This window comes from Equus quagga, chromosome 2 (genome assembly GCF_021613505.1).
Source record: "Equus quagga isolate Etosha38 chromosome 2, UCLA_HA_Equagga_1.0, whole genome shotgun sequence".
In the NCBI taxonomy this organism is placed as follows: Eukaryota; Metazoa; Chordata; class Mammalia; order Perissodactyla; family Equidae; genus Equus; species Equus quagga.
Window position 1 is genome coordinate 103835147 of NC_060268.1, and position 19473 is coordinate 103854619.

Here is a 19473-nt window from a genome sequence, read left to right on the forward strand (position 1 = left end):
CAAATCTTTCGCCTCTCTGTGACTCTTTGTGTTGCTAATTTTAGAACTGGGGATCTAACGCTTTAGTTTTAGGGTTAGTGTGGGGATTAACAACAGCTCATGTGTCTGGACTACTTCCTGTGCGTCAGGGCGGTGCTGGCTGCATCCCACGCACTGGGTCGATTAATCCTCCCCAAACCCTGAGAGTCAGATTACGGTGGTGCACTGTTAGTGATGAGAAATCAGGTTCACCCACGCTGTGTAACTGCAGTCTGTCTGACCCCAGGGCCCGCGCTCTGAGCCCCTGCTCTCCATCGCCTCCTGTCAAACTCAAACTGAAGGAGCCACGCTCGTGGGCACCTGTCCCCTGTCTATCCAGAGACGACGCTCGAAAGAGCCCAGCCCCTCCTTCTTCCCTTCCCACCCCTGCCCCATCCAGGTTGCAGTCATGTCCTCCCACTGTGAAGCTGGGGACCTGGTACTTTCTCTCTGAATGGTTAGCTGACGGCTGGTGTCCTCTCAGGCAGGAACAGTCCCCGGCCGCTGTGGCCGTTAGCAGAAATGGCCGGAGCCCCTGTGCAGGGCAGGCCCAGAGACGCATTCGTCTAGTGAGAGGGCCCACTGTGTGCCAGGTCTGGCGCTCAGCAGTGGGAGTACCAGGGGACCAGATGGAGGCAGCTGCCGCCCGGAGTCTCACGGTGAACACAGACATCAGACAGGCATTTGGTTTGGAGACTGCGTGGAGGTGCGTGAGGAGAACAGCACACACTTGATAACTGGAAGCAAGACTTTTCCTCTGCATAAACTGCTGGACCACCATTGTCACAGTGACCTGAAGCCCAGCAGGGGCCCTTCTGCCTCTCACGAAGGGCTGCTTTTAGCCCGTGTAGTAAAACATTCACCTGAAGCCTTGTTCTCCACCAAAGCAGGGACAGAAATAGGCAGCTGGCTTTCAGTGGAGCCAGTGCACCATAGGGCACAGGGAGAGCTGCCCGCAGTGGGGTCACGGCAGACCAGGTGCCAAGGAAACAGAAGCTTTGAGGGGGAAGGGTAGGACCAGGGCTGGCGTGATACTCCTGATTCTCGCCCAGACTGTACTTTCCTCCTTTCTCTTTTTCTAGTTTGCCCCCATGCCTGGCAGATTCGTGTGTCGGGTGGGGGACTGCGTGGGCCACGTACTGTAGATTAACCCATAAGTGCGCATGTGTGCACATGCGTGTAGAGGTTGTGGCTGCGGTCACCCTGGGGTGGAGCTGCAGGCAGAGCCTGAGGAAGAAAGGCCCCAGGAAGCTCCACGCTCAGGCCGGTTCTCTCAGTCCCTTCTCTGCCGACGTCCTGTCTTCTCCCTCTGTTTGGCTGCCCTGGTTACGGCTCTTCGCCTATAGGGCCATTTTGGTTTTGCTGAGGTCTGGCCTCTGGACGAGGGGATGGGAAGGCCCTGATCAGGTCCTGAATTCGGTTGTTTGCACTTGTCCTCGAGCATCCCCTCCTGGCTGAGTTTCCAGCTCCCTAATCAGGAGGCAACCTACCAAAATCAGCAGTGGGATTGCCTGGGACAGCCCTGGTTTCCTGCTCTGCACCAGTCCCTCCCTCCCTCCCTCCCTGCCTTCCTTCCTTCTTATCATCTATCTTGTAAAAGCTATAACGTTTACTGGGCATGTAGTCCACACTTTATGTAAATTTAGCTTTCCCAGCCTCCCTAGGTGGGTCCTGTGATTGTCTCCATTCTTGCTTGAGAATGTGTTGCCCAGAGAGGGGGAGTGACTGACCCACGTTCCCAGCTGCAGCGGCTGCCAGGGCTGACCGTGCCAGTCTGGAGCTGCGCTCTGCCAGCTCTGCAGCCCTGGTCACTCTTCTCTTCCTTGCAGGAGACCCTGGACAGAGTTGCCGAGTCTGGGCTCCCAGCCCTGCTCCTCCAGTGTCTCTACCTCTTCTTTGTTTTTCCACTGGAAAAGGAGGAGCTTTTTGACAGTGATGTTCAAGTTCAGAGGATGTTCGTGCAGGTGAGTGAGAGGAGGGGCTGGACCCCCCCGGGCCAAGACCACCCTGGGCTCCTCGAGATGCTTCCCTCTTTCTCCGGCCAAGTTCCCAAGCTCCTCTGTTCCCCTCGAGGGCCCAGCTCCCCCGCTTCCCCACGCTCTGCAAATGCCGGGACTCCTGTGCATTTGGAAAATGGATTTTCTTCTTCTCTCTCTGCTCATTGTATCCTGTATCAGTATTCCCCTGGTTCTCTCCCAGAAAGGTGTGCTCCTCCTCAGTTTGGCCCCGCCGGCTCTTTCTCCTCCAGTCTGTCTTCCCGGCTCCTGCCAGCCCTCCCCCACGTCTGGAACCTCCTGTCTTGGCCCCTTCTCCTCTGAGAACAAGCATGCTAACTCACTTGTATAACTGTAGCCAACACTGTCTGAGTTCTTGCTGTGTACCCACCCTTGTGCCGTGCGCTTGGACCCCATGGTCCCAAGTCCACTCACAGTCAGGCTTTTAAGCAGCCTGTGATGTCACCTCCTCTCCACTCAGAAGCCATCAAATGCCATTTCCTCCTGTCATTCCTCATCTTTCCTTTGCTCTCTGACCACCAGCAGAGGCTTTTCATGTAATTTCTCCCCTCCTCCATTGTCCCCTTCTCGACAATTTCTGCGTTCTCAGCTTCTGGGATGCTGCATTCTTCAAAAAACGCCTCTCTCTGACCTTGGAGGGTGGGCGGGGGGTGAGGAGGACTGAGTGTTTTACTCATCTTTGCATGTCCACTGCCTCGGGCAGGTGCCTCACAGGGAGCGGGCACTTAGGAGCACTTGGGAGTTTCCAAATGCAGCTGCCCATTGAACATCCATTCCAGACTAATCCTCAGGCCAGAAGCATCGTTACCAGAGGGTATCTCACATATTCTGGTAGATTCCACTCATGGTCGGTCATCTCCTCGGCTGCATTTGTTGCAAACTTAGGCATCATTTGCCCATATAGAAATCATATTCTAGGCGGTGGCCAGGATTCAGTAAGCACTTTAACAAAGCTTTACAGAGTGGCTCTTACGTGCCCTGCTGGGAACTAGTGCAGCCCTGTCTTCACGGTCCTTCCCACGTGTGGACAGAATGTGAGCCATGGTGATGGACCACGTCTGCGTTCCTCAAGGGTTTTCCTTCTACAAAAATATACAGAGCTCCTTCCATGTGCGGCTCTATGCCAGACTGATGGTTCCCGCATAGTACCATCCCTTGTAGAGATGACAGAAGTGGGAAAGCCAAACGAGGGAAACAACCACATGCATAAATGAGCAGTGCCCTATTCTTCAAGTGCTGTGAACCAAGAGTCAAAGGTGTGCTGGGAAGCGAGGACAAAGGGACTTGATTTATAGGAGAGAATAAAGGAAGGCTGTTGTGAGGAAATTGCATCGCACCAGGGAGCTGAAGGTGGGGGTGGAGGTGTGAAGGGGGAGAGAGGAGCAGAAATGGTTGTCCAAACCGAGGGTCACATGACCACACCTGCCTGCAGGGCAGGCCAGGGAATGGGATCTGTAACCCAGCTCCATGGCTGCCCAGCGTGGGCTCCGTCACTGTGATCGAAGGGGTTAATGGATTCAGATGGAAGGGCTTTTTCGTATTTGCTCACTGGAAGAAGGTCCTGTTAGACCACAGAGAGCCAAAGAGAGCCAAAGAGATCACGTGATAGATGAGGCAGGGCTAGTCCATGCAGAAGTGGATAGGAAGGTACTGGAAGTCCCTCTGGTGGCCAAAGGGAGATGGGATTGGCAGGGACAACACCCAGTTAGGATGTTATGGGATAACACTCACGATCTTACGGAGAAGAAGAGTTTGAGTGCCAGGGACCCACGAGCACATCTCTCTTTTTAAGTAGCCCTGGGTCCTGTTAATTTTTCTGTGTTTCTATATGAAAAGACACCTGTCTTAGTCAATCACTTCTTTGTTTTTCTGATGTGGAAAGGATGACAGCTGCTTGTATAGGATTATGAGCTCACACTTTAGCCCCAAACCCTGTCACCCTTTTCCAAGTGGCCCCCTTGACTGTGCTGGTCTGGGGCAGAGGGCAGCCACACACAACCCCATCCTTCATGCTGAGACACGCCGATGAGTGCTCTGGAGAAGTAGGGGACAAACCCATCACAGGAAGGAGGCTCCCTTACCAGAGTCTTCTGGCTTTTTTTTCCCCCCAGATGTTGCTCAACATTTGCAGCGAGTCCCGGGGGCTGGAGGGACTTCTCTCGGGAAATGAGCTCCAGTCTCTCGTGATCGCCACGACCTGTCTTCGGGAGCACAGCTGCCACTTTTGGAAGGAGCCCACCTTCTGTGTGCTGAGGGCCATCTCCAAGGCCCAGAACCTCAGCGTCATCCAGTACCTGCAGGGTATGATCCCAGGACCAGGGGTGGGCTGCGGGCTCACTTTCTACAAGATCCTGGGAGGCTCTTGTAGCATCAGTATAGATTTCTGGGACTGAAACAGAGATCAACAAGTGGGATTTTTGCTGCTGCCCAGCTATGCCCAGATGACGTTACATCCTTAGATCCATTCATGAAAATGCTTTTATTGTTTTTTTTTTCTTTAAAGATCTGAGCTAACATCTGTTGCCGATCTTCTTTTTTCTTCTTCTTCTTCTTCCCAAAGTCTCCCAGTACATAGTTGTATATTCTAGTTGTACGTCCTTCTGGCTCTGCTAAGTGGGATGCCGCCTCTGCATGGCCTGATGAGCAGTGCCATGTCCGCGCCCAGGATCCGAACCTGCGAAACCCTGGGCTGCCGAAGTGGAGAGCGCAAGCTTAACCATGCGGCCACAGGGCTGACCCCTATTGCTAATTTTGATTCTCTACTGGAGGAGGGAGGGAAAGGGGAACTCATTTACCGCATGCATACTATCAAACAGACACTGTACTGGGTCCATTTGTTTGTTATCTCCATGTTTCTTTGAGATAGATATTAATTCCAGTTTGCAACAGAGAAAACAGAAATTAAGAATGGTGGAAGAATTTGCCAAGGCTCCCCAGCTGGTGAAGAAGGGAATCACATTTTAAACGTGAAGATGCCTGATTCCAGAGCCTGAGGTTCTGCTCCAGGCAGCTTGTGTGGGGGTTAAGGCCATAGACTCTGGACCCAGATAGCCGGGGCGTGGACTCCAGCTCCGCCCTCATAGCTGAGTGACCTCGGGCACTTAACTGCCTGGGTGCCTCAGCTCTTTCCTCTGTAAAATGGGGATAAAAATCCCGCGGATCTCACTGGATTGTTGTGGCGTGTCAATGAGTTGACATATTTGAAGCGCTCAGATAGAACCTGGCCCACAGTGGATGCCCCATAGGTGTCAGCATCACAGCATCATTACTTGGGTGTGATCAAAGACAGGACACCAAGGGAGTCATTTCCCTTAGCAGTACCAGGGGCCTCCCTTAGCACTGTCTGCCTCCCGAGGACCCAGACCATGCTGGGAAGCGTGGCCATCTCTGTGGCTCACAGGATCTCGGGAAATCCCTTGGCCTCCTCTCAGCTGCTTGCCCATCACAGGGCAGGGGGGCAGCTCTCTAAGGCTACCTCCAAGGGGAGCATTCTGATGAAGGTTCACTTCCACTGACCTCCTCACCCCCTACATGACATTTTCTCAGCTCCCTGAGCTGGAGGGCCTCTTGGGAGCACAGCCATCCATCCCTTGGGTTAACTCCCAAGGTATGGGGTCTTTGGGGGTGAGGAAGGGGTCTGAGCCTGCCAGTGTGACCTGCTTGTCTACAAAGACCTGCCCTGTTGTCTGTCTTCTTTCTCGGGTCTCCTGTAACACAGGACATCAGTTGGTGAGAACTGGGAAAGTTCCAGAAGCCCACCATCTTACCGTAACTGAGCCTTGGGATGAAACAGCTCCCATTTGGGGATTCAAAGCTCCCAGGGAGGCCAGGGCCCGGTGGGCAGTAATGGCCCAGAGCTGAGCTGGGTCTGTGGTGCTCAGCAGCCCAGGCACCCCCGACAGGCTAGAGTCAGAGACCCCTGAGAAAGGGCTGCATGCCTTAGTGGCAGGGGTCCCTCACAGTCGTCATTATTCTCAGCTGCCCAAGACAACAGCTGCAAAAGAAAAATTCCACCTCAGTGGGGAGCCCGCCCCCTGGAGCACTGTGCCCAGGACGCCATAGAGGAATGGGTTGTTTCTGTGGATGTATGGGCTGAGGAGAAGGTTGGGAAGTAAGGGCTGGCCTGGTGGTTACCTGCCAAGCCACAACTCTTGGGGTTGCCCTGCCTGGCACGCAGGCTGTGGGGCACGTCCAAGGCCTCGCAGCTGAGGACTGAGCATGCGTCATCTCAAGTTCTGGTGCACACTTGTCCTGATCCACTGATGTGGTCTTCCTGGCACTCAAAAGAGGCTTCTCCCAACGGAAGAGCCCCCAAACAGAGATCCATCAAAATGCAAATCCAGTAACCTCTCTCGTCTGTCTCAAAGCTTCTCTGGCTTCTCACAGCTCTGGGGTCACCAGCAAGTTCCAACACCAGGCCCCACGCGAGCTGGCCCTTCCTTTCTCCCCCTTCCTGGCGGCCCACACTTCCATGCTCCAAACCCCGATTCTTCAGTAGCTGAAACACACCACGGTTTTGCCCCTCCCTTCTCACATGCTCATATACCCTCCTCTGCATTTTTTTATCAGGCTAGTTTCTGCTCAGCTCCAGCGCTGCTTCCTTAAGAAGGTCTCGGGTCTTGGGTCTTGCATTCGCTAATGGACCTGGGCCCTCCTGCATGCTGGGAATTAGAATCAGGCTTCCTTCCTCTTCCTGTCTTGCCTGCTCTCTATCAGGGCCTGCAGATCTTGGCAACTGGGATGGCACTTCCCATGGAGGAGCCTTCTTCTTGGTCCAGGAACCAGCAGAAAAGTGTTCTGGACTAATTCTCATTCGCATCTTAACACACAGTTTAAGGCGGGTGGGGTGGGAACGACTGTGGCAGAAAAGCTCTGGCCTCAGAACTCAGCAGGGGCGTGTCTTCCTCCTGCAGCCATGGATTGCATCAAGATCTCCCTCCAGAACCTCTCCAGGCTCACGGACACTCTCCCCGCTCCCGAGGTGAGCGAGGCTGTGAGCCTCGTCTTGGGCTTCGTGAAGGACTCCTACCCGCTCTCCTCAGCTCTGTTCCTGGAGTTTGAGAATGGGGAGGGCTACCCTCTGCTGCTCAAAGTGTTGCTTCGGTAAGTGGCTGTGCTTGGTCGGGGAGAGAGTGCCAATGCCTAGGTCCTCACAGTCACGTGGGATGCTTTGCAGAAAGACAGATGCTGAGGCTTCTCAGAATGTCTTCTGATAGAGCACGGCCTTTGAGAGAGACTTTTATTGCAAAAGTAATTCAACATGCAGCTGGGGCTGGGAGCCACCTCCTTTGAGAACCAATGGGTAATACTAGTTTCACCAAGTCCATCGGGTGGTAGGTACCACGTGCGTGCCTGCTGGCCTGATAGGCACCTGTCGGAACCCCCACCTCAGTGTTGGATGGCTTCCTGGGTCTCCTGTAACCAGCTCTGCCTGTGCTTGGGAGCTGGAATTGCTGGAGAATCAACAACCCCCTGGAGCAGCCCTCGACCAATGACTGTCAGGAGCTGATGGATAAATACCCAGCAAAGTTGCCTCTTGGGCGGGATAGCTCTGCCCTGCCTCCCAGAGTCCCCAGGAGGGTTAAGCTCCAGTTGCCCAACGAGGCACTCACTTGGTAATGTGCCCATGCTGGCTTCCTTACCTTGCCTCTCACGGGCCTCTCCCCTACTGGTATTTTTGGGATCAACTCCCAAATAGTCTACTCTCTCTCTCAAATCCTTGACCCATGGGAAACCCAAACAAAGACACCGTGCAGCTGGCTTTGGACTAATTTTCTCCACTCCAATGCCATGTCATTTTCGGGTTGGGCCTAGGGATGGGATCAGCCAAGAGAAGGAAATCAAAGAAATTCCTTGATGGTAGGAACTCTCCGGCTGATCTTAGGGAGGCTGCTGCAGGGCAAGCCCATCTTTTTCCTCGGGCTTTGCTCTGTGAATATGAGATGCTCTTCTCCTGTATGGGGTGCAGCTTCCCACTATGCTTCACGGCCTTCACTGCAGAGTCAGGCTTCCAGTCTAGAGGGGGTGACTTGGATGAGGCGGCTGAAGTCCCTCAGTCTGGAGTCTCCAAAACAGTGTGATTAAATGACAACACCTTGAGGGCCTTCCTCCAAAGGGACAGTAAGAATAAATGTCCCTATGGGGATGCCACCTTTTATATTAGTCTGGACCAGAACCAGCTGGCTACTGCTACCCTAGGGGTCTGTGTCATAGTAGTTCCTGAACGTTCCTTTGGTTAAATGACTGGTTGGTTTTGCCCAGATTTCCTATGGAAGGCAGGAGGAGGAAATGAGACTGTTCCAGAGAGTGTCAGGAAGGACCCACCTCAGCATGTGTTTTTGGGGGGGTCCAGCTGTGGAAAACGGCCTTCCCGTGAGCGGATGCTGCAGCTCCTCACAGGTTTCTCTGTATTCTGATTGCACATCCTTAGATCTAAGGCTGACATTCGCATAGAGGGACTTTTATCCAGGATACTCCTCTTCCCATTTGGGGCTGGATTGGTGGAGACCTCCCCGGTCTTCCCCAGCACTGTGATCTGCGTGCCTCTGCGTCCCTGTGAGGGGCACCATGAGCCAACAAGGCTGCTCCATCCAAGAAGTGCAGGGAGCTGGCCTCATCTGTCCCTGCAGGTACGATGGGCTGAGCCAGAGCGAAGTGGACCCCCACCTGGAGGAGCTCATCGGGCTGGTGGTGTGGCTGACGACCTGTGGGAGGTCAGAGCTGAAGGTGTTTGACAGCATCACCTACCCTCAGCTGGAAGGCTTCAAGTTCCATCAAGAGTCTTCTGGTGGGTCATCTGTGTCTCTAGGTGCCTTGCAGCGGTCAGCGCTGTGCAGGTCTGTCCCTGATTCTTGGTGTAGAAACAAACTTGGCACCTGTCAGTGACACAGTAGGGTCTGATTCTGTCATGCCTTTGGGGAGATAATCTACGGATCTAAAATCTCTCCTTACAGACTTTTCCAGATGTCTTGGGTGGGACTTGGAGAGAATATTTACTTGATAAAGAGGGAGCCTCTGCCCTCCACCCCCACATCTGGTGTGACTTCCTCCATAACATTTGCTTATATAATGGGTGTGATGGCCCTGAAGCAGCCACCCAGGCTCAGAGTCAGTGCCTCCTTAGTTCTCTGAGATATTGATTGATTGATTGATCCACTCAATCAACACGTGCTGATGCTTTCTGTGCCTCAGTCATTCTGTCCCATGCTGGGCATCAGCTTGAAAAGGCCAGATATCTGCTCCCTGAAAAGTCTCTGCAGAGACCGTCACACATACACTGAGCCATAATCTGCTCAATAATTGGCTGATAAAGAGGGGCAGCAGCGACACCAGGAGAGAGGATCAGCTTTGTCAGGAGACCCTGCACAGAGGGCCACAGTCAAGGGAGCTTCAAGACGAAGCGTGGGTTGACCAGGTAGGAAGGAAAGGGGAGAAGTGTAAAGTTAGAAAGTACAGCCTGGGGAAAGAGATGGTGACCGGAAGCATCTGGGTGCATCTGGGGAAATGGGCAAGGAGACCTGCACAGACCAAAGGGCAGAGGCTGCAGAGCTCGGGGGCCCATGCAGGAGGAGCCACTGGATGTGACTTGAGCAGACACAGGGGAACGCGTGGATGACAGAGTTGCTGCACAGCCGTCTCTGGTGTTCCGGGCAGAGAGGGCTGGAGGCAGGGAGTTCTCTGAAGAAGTGAGTAAGGCTTGACCTTCCAGCTAGAGAGCAAGGAGCGGGCGGCTTCGGCAGGTGTCTTTATTTAACAGTTTGTCTAGAAATGAAACTGGCTTTGCCTGGTAATCTCTAACATCATTTGATTTAAATTGACTGAAACCGATCCTCCACCCCAGTGCTACCAAGTGGAAATATAACGCGGGTCACACTGCATCATTTTAAATGTCCTAGTAACTGTATTTAAAAAATTAAGAAGAAACAGGTTAAATTATTTTTAATAATATATTTTATTTAACCCAATATATCCAAAACAGCACCATCCCAACATGTGGTCCTACAATGACACTTTTTGGCATTCTTTTCCTTGTGCTACGTCTTGGCGATCTGGTGTGTATTTTTACACTCGTGGAACATCTCAGGTCAGAGTAGACACAATTCGAGCTCTCAATTGGCCACCACATTGTGGATAATGCAGCTCTAGCCTTACCCACACCCTGGGCAGCTGGCTTTTCTGGACTTCTGATAAACATTTACGCACAGGAGCTGGAAAGTTCCTAATGACAATGCCAGTATGTATTTCTAGGCATTGGCGGGAGAAATGACTTGTAGGATTGTTCCTTTTTACATCTTCAGGGGTGACCGTTAAGAATCTTCAGGCCTTCCAAGTCCTACAGAATGTTTTCCACAAAGCTGGCGACGGCATCCTCTGTGTGAAAGTCCTGTCGGCTATCAGGACCATGTGGACCTGGAACGCTCGCAACTTCTTCCTGCTGGAGTGGACCCTGCAGCCCATTTCGCAGTTTGTGGAGATCATGCCACTGAAGCCGGCCCCGGTACAGAGGCACTTCTTCCAGCTGCTGGAGGCCCTGGTGTTCGAGCTGCATTACGTGCCCCATGAGATCCTACGGAAGGTGCAGTGCCTGATCAAGGACAGCCCTGAGTCACCCTGTACCCTCGTGGCCCTGCAGAGTGTCCTCAGAATCGCCGGCAGGGACCTGCTATTCACTGACATCTTCCGGGACTCGGGGCTCCTGGGCCTGCTGCTGGCCCAGCTGCGGAAGCGGGCCAAGATCCTGAGGAAGTCAGGTGCCACCTGGGAGTGTTGGGAGTGGGGAAGGGACTGGGCTTGGGGTCACTGTTAAAGGGGCCTGGTCTGCATACCGGCCCGCCACCCATCAAACATAACAGAGAAAGTGAGGGTGCCCATGTCACCCCATGCCATGAAGGTCAGAGAGGGTGCCCCGGAGGCACGTGGCTTCACAGAGCAGGCAGCCTCCCTCTTTTCTGTAACTGGCCTGATCTTCCCTGTGAAGAGGAGAGAGGGATGGGTGTAACTTTGAACAGGGCCTGGGGCTAACTCAGGCCCGAGGAATCCTCAACTTTCAGATGCCTCCTGCACTAGATATTGTCAGAGCATGTAGATGGGGAGACAGCAAGGCCAGGTCCTCAGTAACACAGAAGGGAAGGGAGCTCAGAGAGGCCTGGGGCCCTGGGGGCAGGGCTGGGGGACCCGTCTGGGGTCAGCTGGGATATGGCTGCCTGGCCCACTTGGCGCTGGGGGTCATTGCAGGCCCAGCTTGCCCCTCTGAGTCGTGACCACACTTTTGTGTGCCCTGCTTCGCTGGCTCCTTGACATTGTCCCCTCACCCCTACCTCGGCCCCGACACTCTGGGTTTCCAGCCTCAGCAGCCTCTGCACCGCCCATGGCTTCAGGGTCTGCCATGGGACTTCAGGGTCCCTTCCGTCCAGAGGGGAGTGCACAGTGACTCAGGAGTGCGGGCCTGGGCTCTCTCACTGCCTGACGCACCCCATGCATGTACCCTGCTGGAGCCACTCTACGTGGTTGTCAGCAACCCCCCTTCTACCAACTTTCAAACAGGAAGCAGGGCATGAAGATTTCTGTTCCAGTCCTTCCCGGCTTTCCCTCAGTCTGTCCATACCTGCCCTTCTGGGATTTCAGCCTGGAGGAGGGACACCGAGATATGTGAATCCCACCACTTGCCTCTTTCCACCTTTTCGCCTCTTCTTCTTCTCCTGCACTAGCTGGGAGAGGCCAGGGGCTCCTAAGCAGTTGGCCGCTTTTGGAATTCTGCTTCAGACTCAAGCTAAAGTCATCAGTCTGTCCGCCTCCTGGGCCTCTCTGCGGGGAGGAAGCCAAGGGCGGGAGCTTGGGCACTGGGGCCAGACAGCCCTGGGCTGGAATCCTGGCTCTGTTACTTACAAGCTGAGTGGTCCTGAGCAAGTTCCTTAACCTCTTTTAGCCTGTTTCCTCCTCTGTTAAGTGGGTGTAATAATATTTACATCATAGGGGTGTTATGTGGATGAAATGAGGAAATATCTGAAAACGACCCCTTGCTATGCCTGGTGCATAACAGGTACTCAAGAAATGTTAGTTCATCTTATCCCTGTGGGCTCTGTGCTACCGCATGAAAGATGGAGATAGATGCTCAAGGAGGAGCCCATGCGCCTTTAGGAGGCCAGGAAGGACCCACGCCTCCCTGGGAGTGTTTGCAAATAGGCTCAGGACTGAGGAGGAGGAGCTCCCATCCTTGCATGTCGGGGCCTCTGGACCAGGCTTTGGGAAGGATTTTGTTATGTGCTTCTTCCTATCTCCCTTTGAACAGTGTTTCGTTTAATGTTTCTGTCTTGTCTTCGCAGTGTATAGCTGTTCAGCAGCCTAACATTGAATTTCTTTCTAAACCCAATCTCAGACCTATGATCATTCCTAGGAGAATCTGAACTTTTTTGTGACCTGATGTATCCGGTCTTACTTTGTGCTTTCTATTGCTAACTGTCTCCTGGTTAATAAACTCCACTTTTACTCACTCACTCACTCATTCATTCATTCTCCAAATATGTCTTGAGCTTCCCGTTTGTGTCAGACACTTTCCCGGCACTGGGGACTCATTGGTGAACACACAACCTCGTTTGTCCTTGTGGATCTAACGGGGACATCCATCTACTCTAGAATTTCTCAAGCACCTCCATGCCTCAGGCACGAGCAGGCAGTTCTCCCTCCCTGGCATGAATGGAAGACCATAAAAGTGTCCAAAGGGACGTCAAGGAGGAGGGCTTTGGGCATCATGTGGCGCAGCGGCTTTGCATGTAGAGCAGCAGTTCTCAGAGAGTGGTCCTCAGACCAGCCTCATCAGCATCACCTGGGAACTTGTTACAAATGCCGTGATAGGACCCCACCCAAGACCTAAGCCAGAGACTCTGGGCCTAGCTTCTGGATTTTTATGAGAAGTCTTCCAGGGGATTTTGATGCACTCAAGTTGGAGAACCTCTTCTGTAACGGGTTGTAGGGCTACGTCTTATGAATTGGGATCCACACTCCTTTATAACGGAAGCATTATCTTCACATTTCCTTAAGAGGATAGAAAAGTAAGTGAATCAGAGATTTGGGGTGATACCAAGTGTACTTAAAATCTTATTCATTGCTTTTTAAATATGGCAGGAAACAAAGAGTCCAATCCTGGAGGCCAGGATCCAGAAAGAGAACTGACCTGCGTGATGCTGAGAACCGTGGTTGCGCTTCTGAAAGGCTCCGTTCGGAATGCGGGTAAGGATGGTACCAAATTCACCTTGTCACCGCTTGGGGCAGCACTAACTATTGCCTGGTGATTTATGTCAGTGTTCAAAGGTTGTATCCAGGGAATAACCAACGCTAACGCGGCAGCTAAGGTCCATCTGCTGGTTGATGTTCAGGGACCATCAGTAAATTGGTCGACGCCTCAGTTGACATGTTCTACTTTTAAGGCTGCTAAATAAGATTGAGAATTGAAGAGATATCCTAATTTGTGAGACCACAGAGCCAGCCCCCCCAGGTAAAATCTGTTCATATCCTGCGGTACCAACTATAGATGCTTTTTAAAAAGATCTAATTTGTAAAATATAGACAAAAAATTTCGCCACTTTTAAGAGACGTAATTCAAAGTGCTTCCAGCCCACGATGGATTTAGTACCTCCATCCATTCGAAAAATTTTTTAAGTTCCTGAGATCATGTGACCTCCACATTTTAAAAAAAGATGTGCATAAAATATATGTGCACGTGTATTATACCATGAAGCAGATGTATCAGCATAGTGACATCAATGGGTTTGATGATTTGGGGCATCTTTGTCTGAGGCCTTCATGGATTAACTATACCAAAGGTGCATGATTATTTCATTATGGCAGAGGGTCCCAGATGTTAGTCTGTAAGAGTTCCCTGGAGGTGCTGGTTAGTACGGGGGTGCATATTCCCAGGATCACTTCCAAAGATTTAATTAGCATCAGCTCCATGGAGAGCTCAGAATCTGCTTTTAACCAGGCCTCCAAGGTGATTTCCATCTCGGGGGTACCTGGCCCGTGATGGGAGAAATCCTGCCTCTGGGGTTGACTGGCTCACATTCATATCACAGCATTTGAGTGACCCAGTCACTTCCTGGTTCTTATTCTGCACGTGATTGTTCTAAATATATATCCTGGGGAAGAAATTCTGAGGATTACTTTTAAACAAAAACACATCACCAGCCAAATTTCTTTGATCCTCCCCGCCCCCCTCCAAGAAACTGCCTAGGAATTGGACGTGTTCTTGACCTAGATTCTGGTTTGCTTCCAGTAAGAATTTTGGCAGAGAGGAGAGAGAATTGCTATTGGCCCTGGATTAGCGAATTCTTTGGAAATCCAGGGCGGAGGTTTATCTGGCTAAAGTTTGTATTACTTAGGTTTCTAAAAAGAAGGACATTTTTTTTTCAAAAGCAGAATTCTCACTGGAGAAGAAAGCAGTTTTTCTTCTTAATTCTCAGCTCCACACTTCTCTTTTCCTCTTCTCGTTTTAACATGAGTATGGATTTTGAAAAAAAAAGTTTCCAATGGGCAAACAAGACACATACAAATGTAGCAAAAAACCCCCGGAAATTGTGAGGAAAAGCTTCCCCTGAAATTGAAACTAAGGTGCCAAAGCCACCATTGTTCTATCCCCATGCTGTCTGTCTGGTCCCTAGTTGTCCTGAAAGACCACGGCATGGTGCCCTTCATCAAGATCTTCCTGGACGATGAGTGGTACCGAGGAGCCTCACTCAGCATCCTGGAGCAACTCTCAGTCATCAACGCCGAGGAGTACATGAGCATCATCGTGGGCGCTCTGTGCTCGTCCACTCAAGGGGAGCTGCAGCTGAAACTGGATCTCCTGAAGGTGATGTCAAGTCTCCTCTGTGATGGGCTTCCCCATGGACCTGTAGCGAGTGGGTGGTTGACATTTGCCCATGCAGTCGCTCACTCAGTTGCTCACCGTATTATACAGGTTGGGTGGCACTAGCTGCTACAACGAATAATTCCTACAACCTCAGTAGCCTGACACATTAGAAGTTTCTTTCTTAGGTACAGTCCAATCACTGGTCGGGGAGGGATGTCATTCAAAGGACAGCTGTCACCTGAGCATCAAATCCAACCAGCAGACAAAGGAAGGGAGAGCGTGGAGAATTGCACAAGGCATGCTTGTTTGAGCCTAGAACTTCTGTCTGACTCTCTTTGGGCAGAACTTTGGGCAGGATTCATTTGGATGCAAGGGGTACCAGGAAGTGGAGGCCCTGTTGGGCAGCTGCTTCCCAGGAACACTGTGAACTGTGGAAGTGGAGCCCGAATCAGTGGTGGCCAGGAAGCTGCCTCGTTTACTTGACTCACGCTTAGTGAGCATCTTGCAACTACCAGAGTGCCTGGGACACACAGTCGAATGAGATACAGTCCTTGCCATCTGGGAGCTCTAGACAGGGCTAATAATAAGTAAGTGACGGGGTGATGCCCAGGTGGACGCTGAGCTCAGGCTGCCACGGGGACAGAGAAATAGGAGAGCCCAATGCTGCCTTAGATGTTGAGGAAGGCTCGTGGAGGAGAGAATATCTGAGCTGGGAAAACGAAGCAAAAGGCAATCAAAGGCACAGGAGCAGTCAGTACAAAGGGAGAAGGAAATCTGGGGTGTCACCTTCGGGCAAGAAAGAGGAGTGTATGCACTTGTGATATTGTTAATAATCATCAAGTTATCTTCAAACGGTTAAAGATGATACTAAATATCATCGCCTCCCTGCCCTCTGCCTTACAGCTTTCACAATTTTGTTGCTGTTCCTGTATTTCTATTCCTTTTGTCTCTGTGGGCTTCTGCCTTTTAAAAAACCTCCTTTCTTAGTTATATGCCGTTTAAGAGATGAGCAGACGTCCATACAAACATCCCTCAGGGAGTTGACTCAGGGACTTCACACGTATGTGTGCAACACAGGCCCCTATAAATCACGCTCGTGCTATGTTAACATCATTGGTGAATTTAAAGAAATACAAAGTTGCTTTGACTTCCAAAATGAAACCATCAACCTTATTTACCCATGGCTATCTCTGTACAAAACCATTTTAACATTCAGAGAATGGTGTTTAGTTTATCTTACCTACTTGGTTTCTCTGTGGAGCCAATGTCAGACCCTGATGGAGCTGTGTTCCTGTCACCACATGTGGCGAGGTGTCATGGGAAGCCCACGCCAAAGTGACATTATGACCATAATTATCATGTGTTTCACAGATGACAAGATCAGAACTGTGATTTAATTACAGAGCCAAAAAAATTAGTGAAGCTAATTTATATGAAACAAAAAAGGACAGTTCGTTGTCTTTGAGACACTAGAGTCCCATGATTGTGTGAGGTAAACGAATTGAGGGGGGCATGTAAAGGAGAGAGTAAGGGGGAGAGATCAAGAATTAGTGACAATTTATAGCTGGGGAGGACCTTAGCTTCATGGGGTCCAGTCTTAATGTTCCAGCAGAGACATGTCCGGAGAGTGTCTGTTGCGAAATGGTGAAGTTAAGTTTGAATCTAAGACTAGTGACTTAAAATCTAGAGATCTTTCCGCTTCGCCATGCTGTTTGTTTCATTTTTTCTCATATGTCTATGTTCAGCTTGGTTTGCATAAGCTTTGTTCTGGTGGGATCGGGGAAGGTGTGATCAAGGAGTCAGGACTTTGGTTTTCTATTGGGCGAATAATCAGAATCCCCATCTGTTTCTGATATTTCACATTGAAAGTCGAACAGATCCACAGAAAGGAAAGTTTCGGTTTCACTTTGCTGGGAGAGCACGTGTTTCTGGGTCCGATATGGAAAAGAGTGCTCTGCTTTGCTCACGGAAGTTTCTTCTCATTTACTCTACGGCCCAGAGGCACCTTATTGGAGTGTCAGCCCTTGGGCAATAGGACTGAGTTTCTAGAATTAGCAATGTAAAGCCATTATGGTGTTTTACAGATTCAATATAATTTCAGAATCACACTATCAAGAGAGCACGTCAGGGATTAACACTGTGTAAGTTTATTTAACAAAGTCTACCCTGTGCTCAGTGTGCTGTCTCCTCCCCAGTGCCAGGTCACCAGCGGGTCATCAGGAGGGCGCCCGGACCTGCCACTGCTCTCCCAGGACCAGGGCTGTTAGCATGTTGCTGCTCCAGTGGGCAATGGGGAGGGATGGGCCCGAGAGGCTGTTCCACACTTGCCCACCTCTGAGTCACATCAGCAACTAGTGCACATTTACTGGAATCTGATGCGGGATCCGCGTTTGTTCTAAAACATCTTGGGAACCTCTTGGAACTTTAGAAGCAAAGATGTAAGATTAGCTTTTTCTGGCTGGATCTCTCTTTTTAGAAGCCGAGAGTGGACTCACCCCAAAGCACTGAGTCTGCAAAATGGGTTAGATGTAGGACGGTGAGGGAAGAGCTGCCATGGGGGGACCTCAAAGGCAGGGCCCCCATTCTCCTCCATACAGATTTGCCATCTCTAAATTACATTTCCGTCATGGCAGCCCTGAGGCCAAATCATCCAGCAGCCCAGAGGGGAAAATTCCTCCAGAAACACCCAATTTAGGGCAGTCGTTTCCAAAATCTAGTGGCGCTTCCATACCAATACAGAAGCACATGTGACTTTACCACCTAATTCTGGCCAACGATAACCAAGTTAAAGAATAATGTAAGCAAATGAATTTCCTCTCCACGGCCGGTGGGACCGTGATTGGGTTATGCACAAATTCAGATTGATCTGCTAATATACATTTAGCTGTTCAACTCTGAGCTTAATCGTATTACCCCACCGGTCTTCCAGCATGACACATGGAAAATTATGAGGAATAACAAATAATAGAATGTGAAATAAATCCTGTTAGCGCTAACATAGTTAGCGCTTTGCAGCAGACATCCATTTTATAGATTCAAGCTGGAGAAATACTAAGTCAGAGACGATGACATGGTAACTGAGTTAAGGAGGAGAAAATGTGTTTAACGCTGACCTTTCTTGAAATGTGTCACCTCTAGCCTGATTACTTTGACTTCAGCTGATTAAATTTACTCCCGTCCGCAGACTCGCCAGCCCCGGTGATGCATTATCAGGCAAAGTTGAGTGACAGTAATGGAGACCCTCCTCCCAGGCCCCCGCTTCCTGACGGATCGTTTCCCGAAGTAGCGCAGTATTTATTTTCCTTTATGATAGAAATGTTTCTCTTTAGTTGCTATGAAATTAAGGCTTTGTAATTGGATTTTGGACTCTTTACTTTATGACTCTGCAAATATGAAATTAACCCCATCCCAAGAAATAATAGAGCAATCGGAGTTCTAATGAGATTACCCCCATTTTAGATAATGACTCTGAATTTAATCAATCAAACAAAGTAACAATTAAGGACAGCCATTCCTCCCTCCTTCCCCCTCCCCACAGGAGGAGGAAAGGGCCATCAAGGAATTACAGGAGACAGACCCTCTGAGAGGCACAGCTCTTAAGGAGGACCATTATTGGGTTGCTTCTCTTTTTAAAATATCTGCTCTCCACACTCTCTCAATGATGGAAGCCTTTCTAGCAACATCTCATATCAAATTGGACAATTGGAAGGTGGTTTCTTGAGAGAAGAGGGGGTTTTAGTGGTCGTCCAGCACTCAGACGATTGCCTATAATCTGATCAGTTTTGTTTTTTAATCGTTCTCCCTTTTTGGTGTTTGTTTTGTCGTGTGTCATGTGATAAACAGAAGAGCTTCCTTGGTGTCATTTGCTGTGAACAAGCTCCTAGTGGTTTTAGGAGCCAGGAAAAGCACTCATATAAATTTAAACGGTTTAACATCGCAGAGCTTAAGATTTCCCCATGGCTGGGTGATTGACTTATTTTTCACGGCACAAGTCACATGACCAGGCCCCAAACAGGTTGAGGCAAGGCAGCGTGTGCTGTCCCACACACGAGAGTTCAGCCTTTCATGTGGCTGCTCAGTGGGCAGGACGAGTCCGCGACCATCACACTCACTTCAAGATTGGAGTGTGTTTCCAACTTGGTCAAAGAGAGAATATTCTGTCGGGTGTGAGTTGCTCATACAAGGCGGGCGCAGACCTGGTGTATCTGCTGGTAGCCCCTCGTGGCCCCAGAGTCCCAGGGGTCGGGGTAGAGGCAGGCCGGTGCAGTGAAGCCGTCTACCCAGGGACGCCTTGCCCAGTCTAGAAGGCTCAGGGTCGCTATGCCATGACCGTTCTCATTCCCTGAGCATCGCCATTCAGAGAACTTGCTGTAACTGTCTACATGCTTCTCTTTAAGGACCTGTCTCCCAATGTGGAGCTTTCCTGGCTTTTGAGCCAAATTCAGGAGTTGGCCATATTCTCACCCAGGAGGACAAAGCACTTGTCCTTGCCTACTCCTTAACGTGCCATTTTTGCCTCCATCTTTCTGGCAGTCTGGGAAGCCCATTTCCCTGAAGTCTGTTTCCTGACTCTGACTTGCTCTCTTCTCAGTGGGT

The 19473-nt window shown here is 50.7% G+C and overlaps 1 protein-coding gene across 6 annotated transcripts in view; it reads left to right on the forward strand.

The window, feature by feature from the left end:
* Window positions 1–19473, forward strand: part of WDFY4 (WDFY family member 4) — a 301611-nt gene that overhangs the window by 40401 nt on the left and 241737 nt on the right. For 5 of the 6 annotated variants that reach the window (XM_046655140.1, XM_046655145.1, XM_046655141.1 and 2 more), the window contains 7 exons: window positions 1848–1982; window positions 4145–4334; window positions 6947–7136; window positions 8663–8820; window positions 10331–10783; window positions 13155–13259; window positions 14687–14877. In XM_046655140.1, coding sequence (XP_046511096.1) covers window positions 1848–1982; window positions 4145–4334; window positions 6947–7136; window positions 8663–8820; window positions 10331–10783; window positions 13155–13259; window positions 14687–14877 — 1422 coding nt within the window. Of the gene's footprint in view, window positions 1–1847; window positions 1983–4144; window positions 4335–6946; window positions 7137–8662; window positions 8821–10330; window positions 10784–13154; window positions 13260–14686; window positions 14878–19473 lie in introns of those variants that run through there. The other variant, XM_046655146.1, reaches the window with a different exon arrangement.